The 14,875-nt window shown below is 47.7% G+C and overlaps 1 protein-coding gene across 2 annotated transcripts in view; it reads right to left on the bottom strand.

Annotated features, from left to right (window-relative positions):
* Positions 1–243: 243 nt before the first annotated feature.
* RCOR1 (REST corepressor 1) overlaps positions 244–14,875 on the bottom strand; it is a gene marked incomplete at both ends in the record, with an annotated part of 115,928 nt that continues 101,296 nt past the window's right edge. Inside the window, 6 exons of one of the 2 annotated variants that reach the window (XM_080707821.1) lie at positions 244–285; positions 3,504–3,733; positions 4,215–4,272; positions 5,069–5,146; positions 11,530–11,724; positions 14,759–14,837. In XM_080707821.1, the coding sequence (XP_080563947.1) occupies positions 244–285; positions 3,504–3,733; positions 4,215–4,272; positions 5,069–5,146; positions 11,530–11,724; positions 14,759–14,837 (682 nt within the window). The remainder of the gene's footprint in view (positions 286–3,503; positions 3,734–4,214; positions 4,273–5,068; positions 5,147–11,529; positions 11,725–14,758; positions 14,838–14,875) is intronic. The other variant, XM_080707822.1, reaches the window with a different exon arrangement.

Here is a 14,875-nt window from a genome sequence, read left to right as displayed (position 1 = left end):
GTCCCAGTTGAGGGAGCTGCGGTAGGCAGAGTGGGGTGCAACCTCTTCCCGGGTGTGGCGCCAACATGGAGGAGTGAGCAAAGAATTAAGGCAGATGTAGCACAGGACTGGAAGTGCACGCCTTTTTGGTAACAGCTGCTTGTCCACAGAGATGTGATGCAGATGGCTAGGTGACGTCTCGTAATACCTGATATCCGGGGTAACATGGAGTCCATACCAAGTGCTCAGAGTTGCCAGTGTTTCTCAGGAGGCGGAGGCGTATCTGACATCGAGGACAGAGGCAGCCTGAGGAGAAGGGACGCGGCAGTGAGCAACCTCACAGCTCCTGCTGCTAATAACTCTGCTGTGCTGAGGGCGGGAAGGAGCCCAGCCTGCGTGCACAGCAAGCACATCTCTCAGGGCAAGCTGAGGTGTACATGAGTGCGTGCTTTACTGGGGATTACACCCAGGGGTTTCTAGCCCCGAGCTACCCCTCCAGCTTGCTTTTTTTTCTTTTATGGTACTGAGGATGGAACCCAGGGGGCATTCTACCTCTGAGTTACAATCCCAGCCCTGTTTTTTAGTTTTGAAACAGGGTCTCACTGAGTTGCAAAGGGCCTGGCTAAGTAGCTGAGGTTGTCTGTGAACTGCGATCCCCGGGTCTCAGCCTCCTGAATGCTGCGATCCCAACTCCAACTTTCTTTTCTTTTCTTTTTTTGTGGTGCTGGGGATGGAATGCAGAGGCTTTCTACCTTCGGGCTACACTCTCAGATCTATTTTTTACTTTATTTGGAAACAGGATCTCACTAAGTTACTGAGAGCCTCACTCAGTAGCTGAGGCTGGCTTCGAACCTGTGGGATCTCCCTGTCTCAGCCTCCCAAGCACGGGGATTACAAGCGTGTGCCACCATGCCTGACTCAACTTGTTTTTTAAATCAATCAATCAATCAATCTATCTATCTATCTATCTATCTATTTGCAGTACTGGGGAAGAACCCCAGGGGCATTCTATGGATGATCTATACCCCCAGTCCTATTTTCTTTTTTTCTTTCTTTCTTTTTTTTTTGCAGTACTTGGTGTCACGGCCCGCTTCCCTCGATGTCTGCGTGTGCCCCGATGCATGACTGACGTAGCATCTCAAGGAGGAGCCCCGAGGGAGCGTTGCCTCTGGCCAAAGTACTCCCCCACTCTTAGATATTCTTTCATAACTACCATTCTTTTGGTAATGATTCTTTTAACTTTCCACACGAATTGCTCCGGTGATGTAAGATCCGGACTGTGGGAGAAACTGAGTCTGTGGAAAATAAATTTTCTAGTAATTTGTCTAAGCCTCTAAATGCCCTCAGCTTTGCTCAAATGATAATAAAATCTAATCAGAATTCAGATGTTATGGAAGCATTACAGCTACAGCAATTACAAATGCAGAATTCTTCTCTATCTCTGACCTTCATTCTAATCATTAACCTATAGTAAAAGCCTTAAGAGTCAGCTGAAGTCATTAGCCCTAAAAACTTGCAAGGGAGGCAACCGGTGCCTCTGTTTACCCCCTCTCCTTGTGATCCGGCCTAGATACAGAGAAGATAAACTTTGTGTGTGACATCAAAGCAGCCTAGTTGATGAGCAGCCAATACTGCCCAATACAATAGAGCCAAGGCTAGGAAGATTCTTGACCTTTACACCCAGTATGTGTGCTGCCCGAGACAGGGAGGTGCCACGTGGTTAAGAAATGAATATATCAGAACAAAGGACAGATATAATAAATGTGTAAGTGTGAAAGAAAGGAAATATGGTGAGAATAAGAAAGCATTTTTGTATGAAGAAGAGCTTATCCTAAGATTGTCTCAAATGGGAAAGAGAGAATCAGGGTAATCAGAAGAGAAAAGGAAGTTGCAGAGGGTTTGTGGTAGGAAAATGGATTATTAAAAGAGGAATAGGCTTCTAATAAGCCTATCGTTTGAGGAAAAGTGCTCAGCAGCTAGAGAAGTACATCTGACAGCTAAACTTCATGTTACTTTTTGGTGTTTATCTGCTAAACTGTGTTGTGAGCTTGTTTAAGCTTTCAGATTTTAGATGGCAATGCGGACAAAACCTGGGAGACCTCCATCGCAGCCCCCTGGATCGCCATATCTCCCCATGCCTGCCATATGGACTAAGCCCTAGGAACGGAAAGTTCCAAAAAAAGTTAAAGGAGATTCCATGAGAGGCCGTATTCTCCAAGCCCTGGGTGTGCCTGTGCCTTCTGGAATTTGCCCTTTGGAGCCACCTGTCTGCAAGGGCAGGGGGCTCAAGGACAGGGGGCTGGATTTGGTCACAAGATCCGGAGCTAGTGTCTTTTTATTTTGTTTACATGTCCTTCACTACTGTTTTGTGGTAATTACACTTCTCTTCTTCTTCTTCTTCTTTTTTTTTTTTTTTACTATTAATCTCACTGGTGAAGAATATAAATTTTCCTGGGTTCTTGTAATAAAGTGTCAATTGCACAAGAGGCATTTGTCCATTTCAGAGTTTTTCCCGGAGAGGAATCTCCACTTTTAGTGCTGTGAACAGGAACTTAAAGGAGTTTATTTCATAAAAAGGGAAAAAATCGCTGCAGATAAGTGGCTGCAGAACTGCAACCGAAGCCTTTGCCCACCTTTCTGAGAAACTCAGTCCCGAGTGGACTCAGTGCCCATATTCAGTGCTGGATTTATTATGCCCGGTTGAGCCAGTCTGCCGCAATTTGGGATGGAACACCAGGGGCATTCTACCTCCGAGTTACACCCCCAGCCCAATTTTTTTATTCTTTATTTTGAAACAAGGTCTCACTGAGTTGCAATGGGCTTCACTAAGTAGCTGAGGCTGTCCACCAACCCGGATTCTCCTGTCTCAGCCTCCCAAATGCTGGGATTACAAGTGTGTGCTCTATTTTCTATTCTTTATTTTGAAACAGGGTCTAAGTTGCAGAGGACCTCACTTAGTAGTTAAGTCTGGCTGCAAACTCAACCCTCCTGTCTCAGCCTCCCAATTACTGGGATTACAAACGTGCGCCACCACACATGGCTGATTTTATTTCTATGTTGAAACAGTGCCTCACTAAGTTGCCGAGGCTGGCTGCAAACCTGCGATCCTCCTGTTCAGCCTCCCAAGTACTGGGCTTATAGGTGTGCGCCACCATGCCTGGCTTTGCATTCTATAATTCTAACAAGAATCTGTAGCGCCTCCGACTCGGTCATCCCAGCACCTCCTGAGCCCTCGGCTCAGCAGCGGTGGGAGAGTCCTGTGCCAGGTGATCGAGCTGAAGCTACGGGCCATGGGGAATAGTTTGTGCTTGTAGGACATCGTGGTAGAATTGAGAATTTGCTCAGGTGTTACAGTGTACAATACAGTGGCAATAACCGCCAGAGCCGGCACACATCTATCGTGCTGCTTACAGGTAGGTGTTTCCCATACACCTGGAGCCTCGCGGTATTCACCAGCTGGAGAAGTCACCACTTTACAAAGCCGCCGGGTCTCTGAGCAGGCCTTGCGGGCGCTGCTCACTCACCTCATCGTCCTCTTCAGGCACCTTGACGGAAGCGTCCGGGGACCTGGCAGGTTTCTGGTTACTGGGCCCATTGCTCTCTTCTTTCCCATGCTCCGCCTCCCATTCTTGTAAAACTTCATCTATGTTGAAGCGGCGTCGATAATTTACAAAAAAGTTTTTCACCTGCACCACTGACTTGTTCCCGATCACGTCTGAGATTGCCTGAAAATCTCGGCCGTATTTCCTAATGGCTAAGGATAGGAGAAAGCATTTTTTTTCAATACAAGATAAAAAGCACCTCTGAGACCCACAAGAGAGGCCTCCCTCTCCCTTAACCCCATCAGAACACGTCTGCTCTGAACAGCGGGGACCATCTCGCACCCACCCGGGGGGACAGCTGGAATGGCCTGCCCAGCAGCACCTGCCCTGAGCTCAGCGTCCCGGTCCCACAGTGCCCTGGCTGGAACACGCTGTGCTCCTCCTCTCAGGATCCCCAGGTCTGGAAGACCTGACTTTAAATTCTGATCTCCTGGCTTCTTTGGGGTTTTGTCCTTTCTAATTGCCTAGAGCTCACTAATAACTACTAAAGTGCAGCACTCACACCTTGGAAGACCGTGGCTTTCAGGTCAACTTCTAACTCGTGAGAAACTGGAGAGGCAGAGAAGAGAGGGGAGAGCCTGGGGCCTGCAGGCAGAATGTTTCCCTGGAATCTAGCTTTCTGAGCAGCCTTACCTTGCACGGCGAGAAGCTGCTCTTCCGTAGTCCAGCGTGCATTGCACTTCTGAGTGACCTGGATGTCCAAACAGGCTGTTAGCATGTTACGTGCATCCTCATGAGAGCTGAATGAGCCTTTCATTTCTTTTTTTTTTTTTTAATGGTACTGGGGTTCCTGGAAGCCCTTCTACCTCCGAGCTACACTCCCAGACCTATTCTTATACATTTTATTTGGAAACAGGGTCTCTTAAGCCAGTGCGGCTGGTTTCGAACCTGCGCAATCCTCCTGTCTCTGCCTCCCAAGCGTGGGGATTACAAGCGTGCGCCCCCACGCCCAGCAGCTTCTCCTATCAGAATTTTAATACTTAGACAAGCATGCTAGCACATACCTGTAATCCCAGTATTTGGGAGGCTGAGACAGGAGAATCGTAGTTCGCGGATAGCCTCAGCTACTTAGTGAGGCTCTTTGAAACTCAGTGAGAACTTGTTTCAAAATAAAAAACAAAAAATATAGCCGGGTGTGGTGGCGCAATCCCAGCATTTGAGAGGCTGAGACCAGAGGATCGTGGTTTGCAGACAGCCTCAGCTACTTAGTGAGGCCCTCTGCAACTCAGTGAGACCCGGTTTCAAAATAAAGAATAAAAAATAGGGCAGGAGGTCAAATGCTCCTGGGTTCCATCCCCAGATCTGCAAAAAAAAAAAAAAAAAAAAAAAAAAAAAAAAAAAAAAAAAGAATTTTAACACTGACCAGGATTTAAAATCCTGCCTACAGCCTTCTAAGAGACTTTATAATAGAGATATACTACAGACATTAAGTTCTTCAGCACATCAACTTGGGTGTGACTTCTGAAATGATGTTAACGTGATCCTACCTCTGGAAGTCGGTACAATTCTATCCCACCATCAAGTTTTTCTTTGAGAGCGCTGTTTGTCTGTTTAATATTCTGAATCTAATAGAAAAAAAAAGATTCTCATTTTAAAGATGAAAACTTTCACAAATGTATAAAAAGGCAACTAAAAAACTCCAAGAAACAAAACACCAAGAGCAAAGAAGTTCCCAAACCGCTACAGCCCAAATCTGCGGTCCTGTGGCGTCCTGGGCAGTCTGCTTGCGGGGCAGCGGCTGAGGGGCGCGGGCAGGGGAGCTGGCGAGAAGGCGCTGCAAACAGGACCCGGCGGCCTGCTGCTGGCTCACAGGTGAGTGCCTGGGCAGCCACACATGTGGCTGGAGTCGGCCCAGCGGGAGCAACTCCTGGGCTTCCCACACAGAGAGGAGCTCAGGTAGCAGAGCGGCCCACGGCTCTAGCTGCCCCAGACCAGCTGTGGAGCAGAGCCTTTGCCTCGGGCCTCCCCGCAGGTGCTGCCTGGCTCCCTTCTCCATGGACTTCCTCTCTCGGCCTTCTCATGGCACTTCCCGCATCCCTGCTGGCATGTGTGTGAACGTTACCACGCGGTCCGCCTGGACACCAGCGCTCACGCTGCAGGGACTCCACTGCCACACCCCCTCCCGTTCCCCCAGTGCGCTTCCTAAAAGTTCAAAGGGCGGGGTGTGGAGGGCACATCCTCCTCATGGTAGGGCCAGGGCCCAAGCAAGCAGATCAGTCCAGACGGACCAAAAGCTGTCTGCATTGGTAAATGTCGCAGAAACAGCCCGCTTCTGATCTTTCTTCACTAAGGCCAAAACAAAGAGAACTGAAAAGAAAAACACAGGAAATGTGCACACAAGTTACCCTGCAAGGAAGCCACAGATGGGGACCTTGGATTTTTAGGGGGAAAAGTTTCCCCCTCAGTACTAGGGACTGAACCCAATGGCATTCTACCTCTGAATTACTTCCCAGCCCTATTTTTTATTCTTCATTTTCAAGAAGGGTCTCACTAAGTAGCTGAGGCTGGCTGCGAACCTGTGATCCTCTTGTCTCAGTCACTCAAGTACTGGGATTGCAAGTGTGTGCAGCATTTCAAACCAGCTGAAATGTTTTAACTTACTATGTTTTAAAAAAGGTGTAAATCAGAGTTGGGTGTTGTGGCACATGCTTATAACTCTAGTACGTGGGAGGCTGAGACTGGAGGATCTGGGTTCATGGACAGCCTCAGCTACTTAGTGAGATCCTGTTTCAAAATAAAAAATAGGGCTGGGGGTACAGCTGGAAGGTAGAATGCCCCTAGGTTCAATCCTCAGTACTACAAAGACAGAAAAGGAAAGAAAGCTGGGTGTAGTGGAGCATGCTTCTAATCCCAGTACTTGGGAGGCTGAGACAGGAGGATCGCAGTTTGTGGCCAGCCTCAGCTACATAGTGAGGCCCTCTGCAACTTAGTGAGACCCTGTTAAAAAACAAAAACAAAAACAAAACAAACAAACAAACAAACAAACAAAAATCCCAGAGCTTGGAGTGTAGCTCAGAAGGAGAATGCCCCGGGTCCAATCCCCAATGCCATAAAAAGCAAAAGAAAGAAAAGATGTAAGTCAGAAGAAAACAAGCTGGTACAGCTTTCCTTCTGGCCAGGCCACGCTCTGCAAAGAGCACTGTCAAAAGAACCTTGTGAGGACGGGACCCCCGGGCTGTGCTGTTGGGGGCCCGACACCCCAACCTACAGAGCTGCAGGCTCAAAGCTAGGCCCGGTCACTTCTGCAGTGAGCCCATGCTGAAAGTCAGGCCGAGAGCGCGGTGCGTCCCCTGCGCTCCAGGGGCCACCCCACCGAGCTGGCTCTTCACACTGTATATAAAATCTGGGTTTTACCACGCTGTGCACAAGGAGATTGACATATTTAATATATGCATTTTTCTATTCAAAAGCAATAAAAAAGCATGGAGATTAGTTTATGTCATTCACACATTCTGAACCAAAGTTAGTTCTAAATTCTCATTTGTGTACGCCTTGGTTCCTGATACAGCTTCCATATTGGAAACATCCAGGGTTTAAAATCAAAATAACAACAGGGATTGACTGTCAGTACTGTGTTAACTGGAAAGGAGGCCAGAGTGGCAATGAGATAGAAATACAAAACAAAAGGAAAGGAAAAAAAAGAAACAAAAGTAATTGGTATCTAAGGGTAAAGCAAATAAACAACGCAAAGAAGCTCAATCAGGGGAAGGGCGCCAGAGTGTCATAAAGGCAGAGGATGACGAGCGCTTAAGGGAGCCGCGAGGCTCCTGCCGCTGCGTCCTCCGCGCAGCCGGACCGCGCCACCCAAATGCCGCCGGCCCTGCGGTGGCGGCCCTTCTCCCTCGCAGGCAATGCTGATGGAGGCTGGTGTGCTCCTTGCAGGAGGGCAGCGCGCAGCATGCCATGGCAGGCGGGGGTCCTGTGGATTTCCGGTAGGGAGGCTTTTGCTTTCCTGCTAACAGGGACACCGAGGTCAGCTCCGCCTCCATCTTCTCTTCTTACTGCTCTGAATACAAATATGAGGGCTTCAAAATGGCTGCCGGCTCTCCACAAGAGGCCACAGGGAGAACGGCTCAGACCTCAGCAGAGAGAAGCTGAGAGCTAGTGCTGCACGCAGGCTGCCGCTCCTGGGAAAATCACGCCAGTGTCTGAGCTGCCATCAGGTTTCCTGCTTGTGCAGGGAAGTGTTTCCCCGACACACCAGCAAACCCAGTGCCCTTGCATGACTGGCCCACACACTCAGTCTAGAAGTGAGCCTGGCAGTGAACGCACTGCTGGCTGTGGCAGGAAAGCCCTGACCCAAGCCCCTCCACCAAAACCATCAACATCCTTCAAATTAAAAATGTCCTGCTCTGAAAACCAAGGAGCCCTTTCTCTCTCACAGAGCCAGTCATCCGCTCCAGGCAGGAGGGGCCTCTTCCCCTCAACATGTCAATACAGCAGCCACCACCAGGAAGAAACCCACTCAGCAGAGGGCACAAGACGGAACCAGCCTGGAGCTCTCGCCCACTGCGAACAGATGAACACACTCCCGCAGTGCGGCCCTCCAGAGCCAGCTGCAAGTATTAATCTCCTCATTTGAAAAGAGGCCCGGGAAGATTAAACATCCTCCTAAGAGGAGAGTGTGGCTGCGGCCGGCCAAGCCCAGGGGCTGCCCTCTGATGGGGGGACACACGGCAGCTCCCTGAGCTGGGCGAGGCCACACCCCCACTCGCTCATCTGGGAATGGCCTCCCACGCAACCTCGCAAGGGAACCACCAACACAAGACAGCGGGGCCCCAAACTAAACCACAGGCTTGATTTGCTGATGCATTTCTGGAATTGAATTCTGGAAAGTGAAAGAAAATAAACTAATGAAAGGCCAATACTAGACTGTGGGCTGAATTTCAGTTTAGAAGTACTATGCAATCACATCAGAGGGATGATCCCTCTCTACACAGCAGACACAAGGAACTATAGAAAATAATTAAAATCTTCTGCAAGAGTACCCACGATGTGCCAACCAAACCAAAGGAGTACAAAACCAACGAAGGTGTGCCATCCTTATGTACAGAAAGTGGCAAAAACAGGGAAATTAAAGACCTAGGGAGACCCTGCTTCAAATAAAAATAAAATGGGGCTGAGGGTGTAGTTGAGGTAGAATGCCCCTGGGTTCACTGCCCAGTACTACACACACGTACACACACGCACGCACAACAGACTCAAGATAGATGTTAATCTGACAGCTGCGGCAAAATCCCAATCAAATTCTAGCAGAACTGTTTTTCTGGAAATTGAGAAAGTACTCAAATTTCTGTATGGAAATACAAAGGGCCAGAGATAATCAAGATCTAGATGACTACCAGATACGCGCAGTGATGAAGTGCAGAAGCGTGAGGACAGGGAGCACCGGTGAAGGGTGAACAGACAGAGCAAAGGAACGCAGTCACCAGACCCACAGACACACACGGGACTCCATTCATTTGCTTATTTTTGTGGCACTGGGGATGGAATCCATGGGAATTCTACCTCCGAGCTACACCACAGCCCTGTTTAATTCTTTTATTTGGAAGGAGGGTCTCACTAAGTAGCCGAGGCTGGCTGTGAACCTGCGATCCTCCTGGCTCAGCCTCCCAAGTACTGAGATGACAAGTGTGTGCGCCACCACGCCCAGCCCAGACACGATTTAAAACAAGGTCCTTCTGCCGGGCGTGGTGGCGCACGCTTGTAATCCCAGCATTCGGGAGGCTGAGAACGGAGGATCGCTGTTCACGGACAGCCTCAGCTACTTAGTGAGGCCCTCTGCAACTCAGTGGAGACCTGGTTTCAAAATAAAGAATAAAAAATAGGACAGGGGCTGTAGCTCGGAGGGACCCTGGATTCCATCTCCAGACCCATAAATAAATAAATAAATAAACAAATAAATAAATAAATAATAAAACAAGGTCCTTATGGTGCGGTGGCACAACACCTGCAATCCCAGTACTTGGGAGGCCAAGCCAGGAGGATTGCAGGTTCAAGGCCAGCCTCAGCAATTTAGCAAAGCTCTTAGCAAGACCCTGTTTCAAAATAAAATAGGAAATAGGACTGGGAGTATAGCTCAGAGGTAGAATGCCCTTGGACTCAATCCCCAATAGCAAAAACAATAACAACAACAACAACAACAACAACAAATTTTTAAATAAAATAGCTTGGTGTGGTGGCACATGCCTGTAATGCCAGTACTTGGGGGGCTGACAATATAGGATTACAGATTTGAGAGCAGCCTCAGCAATTTTGTAAGAGTCTCAGCAGCCGGGCATGGTGGCGCACGCTTGTAATCCCTGCGTTTGGAAGGCTGAGACAGGAGGATTGCACAGGTTCGAAGCCAGCCTCAGCTACTTAGGCTCTCAGGAACATAGTGAGACCCTGTTTCCAAACAAAGTATAAAAAATAGGGCTGGGAGTATAACCCAGGGGTAGAAAGTCCCTGGGTTCCACCCCTAGTACCATCAAAAAAAAGTCTCAGCAACCTAGATAGACCCTGTTTCAAAATGAAACGGGGCTGGAGGTGCTCAGAGGTAAATGCCACTCTAATTTCCATCTCTATTACCACAACAAAATAAAATAAAGGTCCCCATGCACTGCAGTGGGAGCCACCAAGCATCAACCCTACATACAACACACACAGGAAACCTGCCCAGGTGGCTGACGGTCAGGTACGTGACGCTGCTGGAGACACGGGAGCACACGTCCACCAGAGGGTTTGAGCTTATGAGGTCGAGAAGCAGGCCGGCGCGCAGTCCAGAGACACCACAAAGAGAGCGGGAAGGCCAGGCACAGACGCAGACGTGCTTACGAGACAGGGAGACAGAAACCAAGGCAGGACAAACAGGAAGAAAACACAATCCAACAGGAAGAGGAAGCGGACTGAACCCTGGATAGTCGTGTGACAGAGGGTATCGAGGTGACCAGCGACCTCGCTGGTCATCAGAGGACTGCAAAACAAAAAGCGCAACGAGGCACCACTATAATCCCACTAGAGGGAGGACGGAGGGGAAAAGATGCACAACGCGTGCCCGGGGATGTGACACAGTGGTTCTCAAGTGGGGACAACCACGCTCTCGGTGGCCCGCAATGCCCGGGACGCTGTGCTGTCACCAGCTCTGCCTGTGGCGAGTGGGGGCGGAGAGGCTGCTGGACGCCTGCACTGCCCGGGACAGCTGGAGACATGGAGAGTGGGGCAGGTGCAAACACTAAAGTGGTGGCACCAAACGCACAGAAATGGAAAGGCCCACCATGCCAGGAAGCCACCGGTCATGAAGCCGGACACTCGCACACACAGCCTGAATTCTGCCCCTAGACATCCACAGAGATGTGCTCCCCAGGGGCGCACGCACGCTGTGCCGAGGCACGCGAGCCTGCTCACAGCAACGCTTTCTGTAATGGCCCAGAAGGCACATGACATACATGTCTGCTGGTAGTGAACGGACAGCAACGAGGGAACAGAAGTGACCGCTCCTTGCCACGTGGACCAAGCTCACACGCTGAACAAGCCAGGCACCAGAGACAACAGCACATGGCTATAGTCTGCATAAGATCCAGAAATGGACCAAAAAACCCCTGTGCTTTTAAGAATCAAAATGGCGGCCCTCCCCAGGGAGAGGGTGAGCCCTGAGGGTGTGCATGCGGGCCAGCAGCAATTCTGATTTTCAGAGGGAGCAGCGACCAGGGGGAAACGGGTTTGGAGGTCACGGGCCACTTCCTGATCCAGAGAGGAGTGCGTGTGTTATGAAAAATCATCAAAACACATGTGCACACACACACACATGCACTCACAAGTCCATGTACTTTTCTTGTACTTCAGTTTAAAAGGAAAATGTAAAAAGTTATCGGGCTGATACCCAGGATATTCTACCCCATGCTCTCTCGGGCGCGTGGAAAGGCAGTGTCCTCGGGGCCAGGCCACTCGGCACGGGGCTGGCGGGTACCTGTCGCTTGATGGAGACCAGCTCCAGGTCCAGCTGTCTCAGCACCGTGGCGGCAGCAGTGGCGTTGGCAGAAACAGCTTCCACGTCTTCTTGAGATAGAAACATTCCTTTAGGAGGTTTCCTCTTTGCTCTATTTTTAGCTTGTGTGCTATGTTTTTCTTTTTTGACCTGAGGAACTGTCTCTGTAGGGGGCACCTGCATGATATATACATATACATGATAAATGAAAAGAAAAAAGAAAAATGTCAAATGAATAGTAGCAACAAACAACGTAAGACAGATACATGCCATGCCATATAACCACCTACAAATTTAACACGCAGCTAACAAAGACTGTGGCTTTGGGATTCTGGTTAAATGGTTCAAAGTGTACACTTTCCTTTCGGACAAGTCATCCTATTCTCTCACGAAGCCCCTGATAATGAGTATTCTGTTTCCTGTAGTAACACAGGTAGAAAAACAAGTCTGTATTCTTCTCTGGTGAACTCTGTGGCCATATAGATATTTATCTGCAGATAAATAAAGAGGGAGCTATGGCGGCCCCACAGCAGTCTCTAGAATGCAGACGGCCACATAACCACAGGACGAAAAACTAATTCACCACACATTCAAAGCTCTTTAATCTTCTAAGCCTTTCCATTGAGAAACACAAATGCCAAGGGACAGGGGGCCTGGCTCAGGGGTAGAGCAGTCACCTGGCATGTGTGAGGCCTGGGTTGGAACCCCAGCACCTTAAAAAAGAAAGACACAGAGAAGAGACACAAATTTCAATATTAAACTATAACTTTTTACATTTTTTCCCCAGTATTGGAGATGGAACCCAGGGGCATTCTACCTCTGAGCTGCATCCCCAGCCCTATTTTTTAATTCTTTATTTTGAAACTGGGTCTCATTGAGTTGCAAAGGGCCTCGCTAAGTAGGCTGTCTGCAAATCGTGATCCTCTGGTCTCAGCCTCCTGAATGCTGGGATTACAAGCGTGCGCCACCACGCCTGGCTACACATCATTTTTTCTTTTTTTTTTTTTTTTGGACAGCACTTAATTTTTAGGGTAACTTATATAACTTGCTCTAAAAAGATATGTCCTATCACTTAAAAATACATGACTGCTACTAATTTTTTAAGTGCTTTCTCTAAATGAAAACTGTCAGAAATGAAACACTGCACAATCTCGGCAAGGCAAGGTTTATGTCTTCCTGGCAACCATTTAAGAACAAGAAGTTCTTACAACGTCATAAGCTGATTTTGATAGGGGAACACCCTGATAAAGCTACACACGTATTGGGCTTTTTGCTTCATATTTTAAGACTAAGCTAAAGAGACAATGCAACATAAAAATATTAGTACCTAATAGATTATTTTCTGTGCAGGACTACGCTATTTTAAAAAGACTACCTATTGCGTGTGTGTGTTTTAATATCATTTTATATACTTAAAGAAGCTAAGATTTAACAAATTTTCCTTTGGAGTCAGAAATTAAAAGAATTATAGAAACTGACATAAAGCCAAGTCTCTTCTCATTCATAGAATGCTCTACTTGAAGATCTTAGTAACAATACATTGAAACAAAGCTGACTACGCACTCGCAAGTAGTTCCAAACAATCCAGTTCAGCTAACTCTTAGAATCTTACTATTTGGGCAGTCCTAAAGCCACTGGCAAGAGTGCCATCGGCAAAGAATGCCAATCACTGACTTGATAATATATACTGAAAGAAGCCTTAGAAATGCAAAAGGAACTTTAATACAATCTACTTCCAGGAACTAATTCTAGTGGAAAATAAGGGCACCAAAACTTAAGTTATGTGACCATCAAAGCTCAGAACTATTTTTAATAGCAAAAAGCAGGGGAATCAACAGGCTAGAGAGCCATGTATGATCAAGCAGCCCATTTTCCAAAGATTCATATGATGAAATAATAGTTATGTATATCAATAGTATTTGACATAAAATACATTTGTGGTACATTTAAAAAGTTCTAAAAATTACAATGAAGGTTCAATTTACTGTTGTTGTTATTATTATTATTATTATTAACGCAGGGCATTCTCCTTCTAAGCAACACCCCAGTCCTATTTTTTATTTTGAAAAGGTGTCTCACAAAGTAGCTGAGGCTGGCTGCAAACCCATGCTCCTCCTATCTCAGCCTGAGCCACCGTACCTGGCTTGATTTGATTTGTTTAAAAAAGTGAATAGATTCACATGTGTACATATAGGCATATATGTTAAACAGAAAAAGCTGCCTGAAAAGTCACTGAAATGTTAACAGGGATTACAGGTGATAATACTGCAAATCATTTTAATTTTTTTTTTTTTTTGGTGGTACTGGGGGTGGAACCCAGAGGCTTTCTACTTCTGGGCTATACTCCCAGACCCATTTTATATTTTATTTGGAAACGGGGTCTCACTAAGTTGCTGAGAGCCTCACTAAGTAGCTGAGGCTGGCTTTGAACCCGTGCGATCCTCTTGTCTCAGCCTCCCAAGCGCGGGGGTTACAAGCGTGCGCCACCACGCCCGGAGTCATTTTAATTTTTGCTTAGCTATAATTCTTACTTTGTTAAAAAAAAAAAAAAAAGCATGCATCATTGCTGTAGTTTTAAAATTTAGCTATATCTAAGCCCTTTGTTTTTCCAAGTTTAAAATAACTGTTGTCATACTTTGGGAATAGAGAGCTCCGAGAATTTTTGATGCAATGGGCTTCACCTTCAGAAAAATACCCCTGTAAAAACGGAAAGGTCACATACAATTGTAAGGGCTCTTGGGCTCTTTGAATCTGGGATCAAAAATCTCTTGTGTGACGATTTCTCTGATGCGGGCAATGAAGCAATGGCTACATGTGAGTCTGAGGGCGCCCTGGCCTATCATGCGACCGCGTTGTGTTTCTGAGTAACAAGAGCTTGGGCAGGGTCCATGTCCGCTCCCAGGGCAGGGGCAGTGAGCTGGGCGGTGAGTCACTGAGCGGCGGCCTCACTGCTCTGCCCGCTGCCCACTCAGGAGGCGGAGGACTGCCGCCAGACCCAGCCTTCCCTCGCCAGCGCTGCTCCGCCAAGCCCGCCTTTACTCACGGCGCTCGGCAAGCAGAGCTCCACACAGCTGGCACTGTCCAGAGAGTCCTAACCCAATGCTTTGCGAAGAGCACTTAATATACTAAGCGGAATGTGTACAAAGCAGCTCCTGTTCACGGAAGTACTAATGAAGTGTATTTGCCTAAACAGTACTGCAGAAAAAAATACCTCCTTTTTGCTCTCCTTGTTTTGGTCAACCTCAATGTCAATGGGGTTAGTTCCATTTGTTTCTTCCAGTTCATCCTCACTGGAAGACAAGAACAAGTTACTGAAAGGTTATTCTGT

The sequence above is a fragment of the Muscardinus avellanarius genome (genome assembly GCF_963383645.1).
Source record: "Muscardinus avellanarius genome assembly, chromosome: 12".
Classification (NCBI taxonomy): domain Eukaryota; kingdom Metazoa; phylum Chordata; class Mammalia; order Rodentia; family Gliridae; genus Muscardinus; species Muscardinus avellanarius.
The sequence above is the reverse complement of the archived record's forward strand: the minus strand, read 5'-3'. Positions and strand labels throughout refer to the sequence as shown.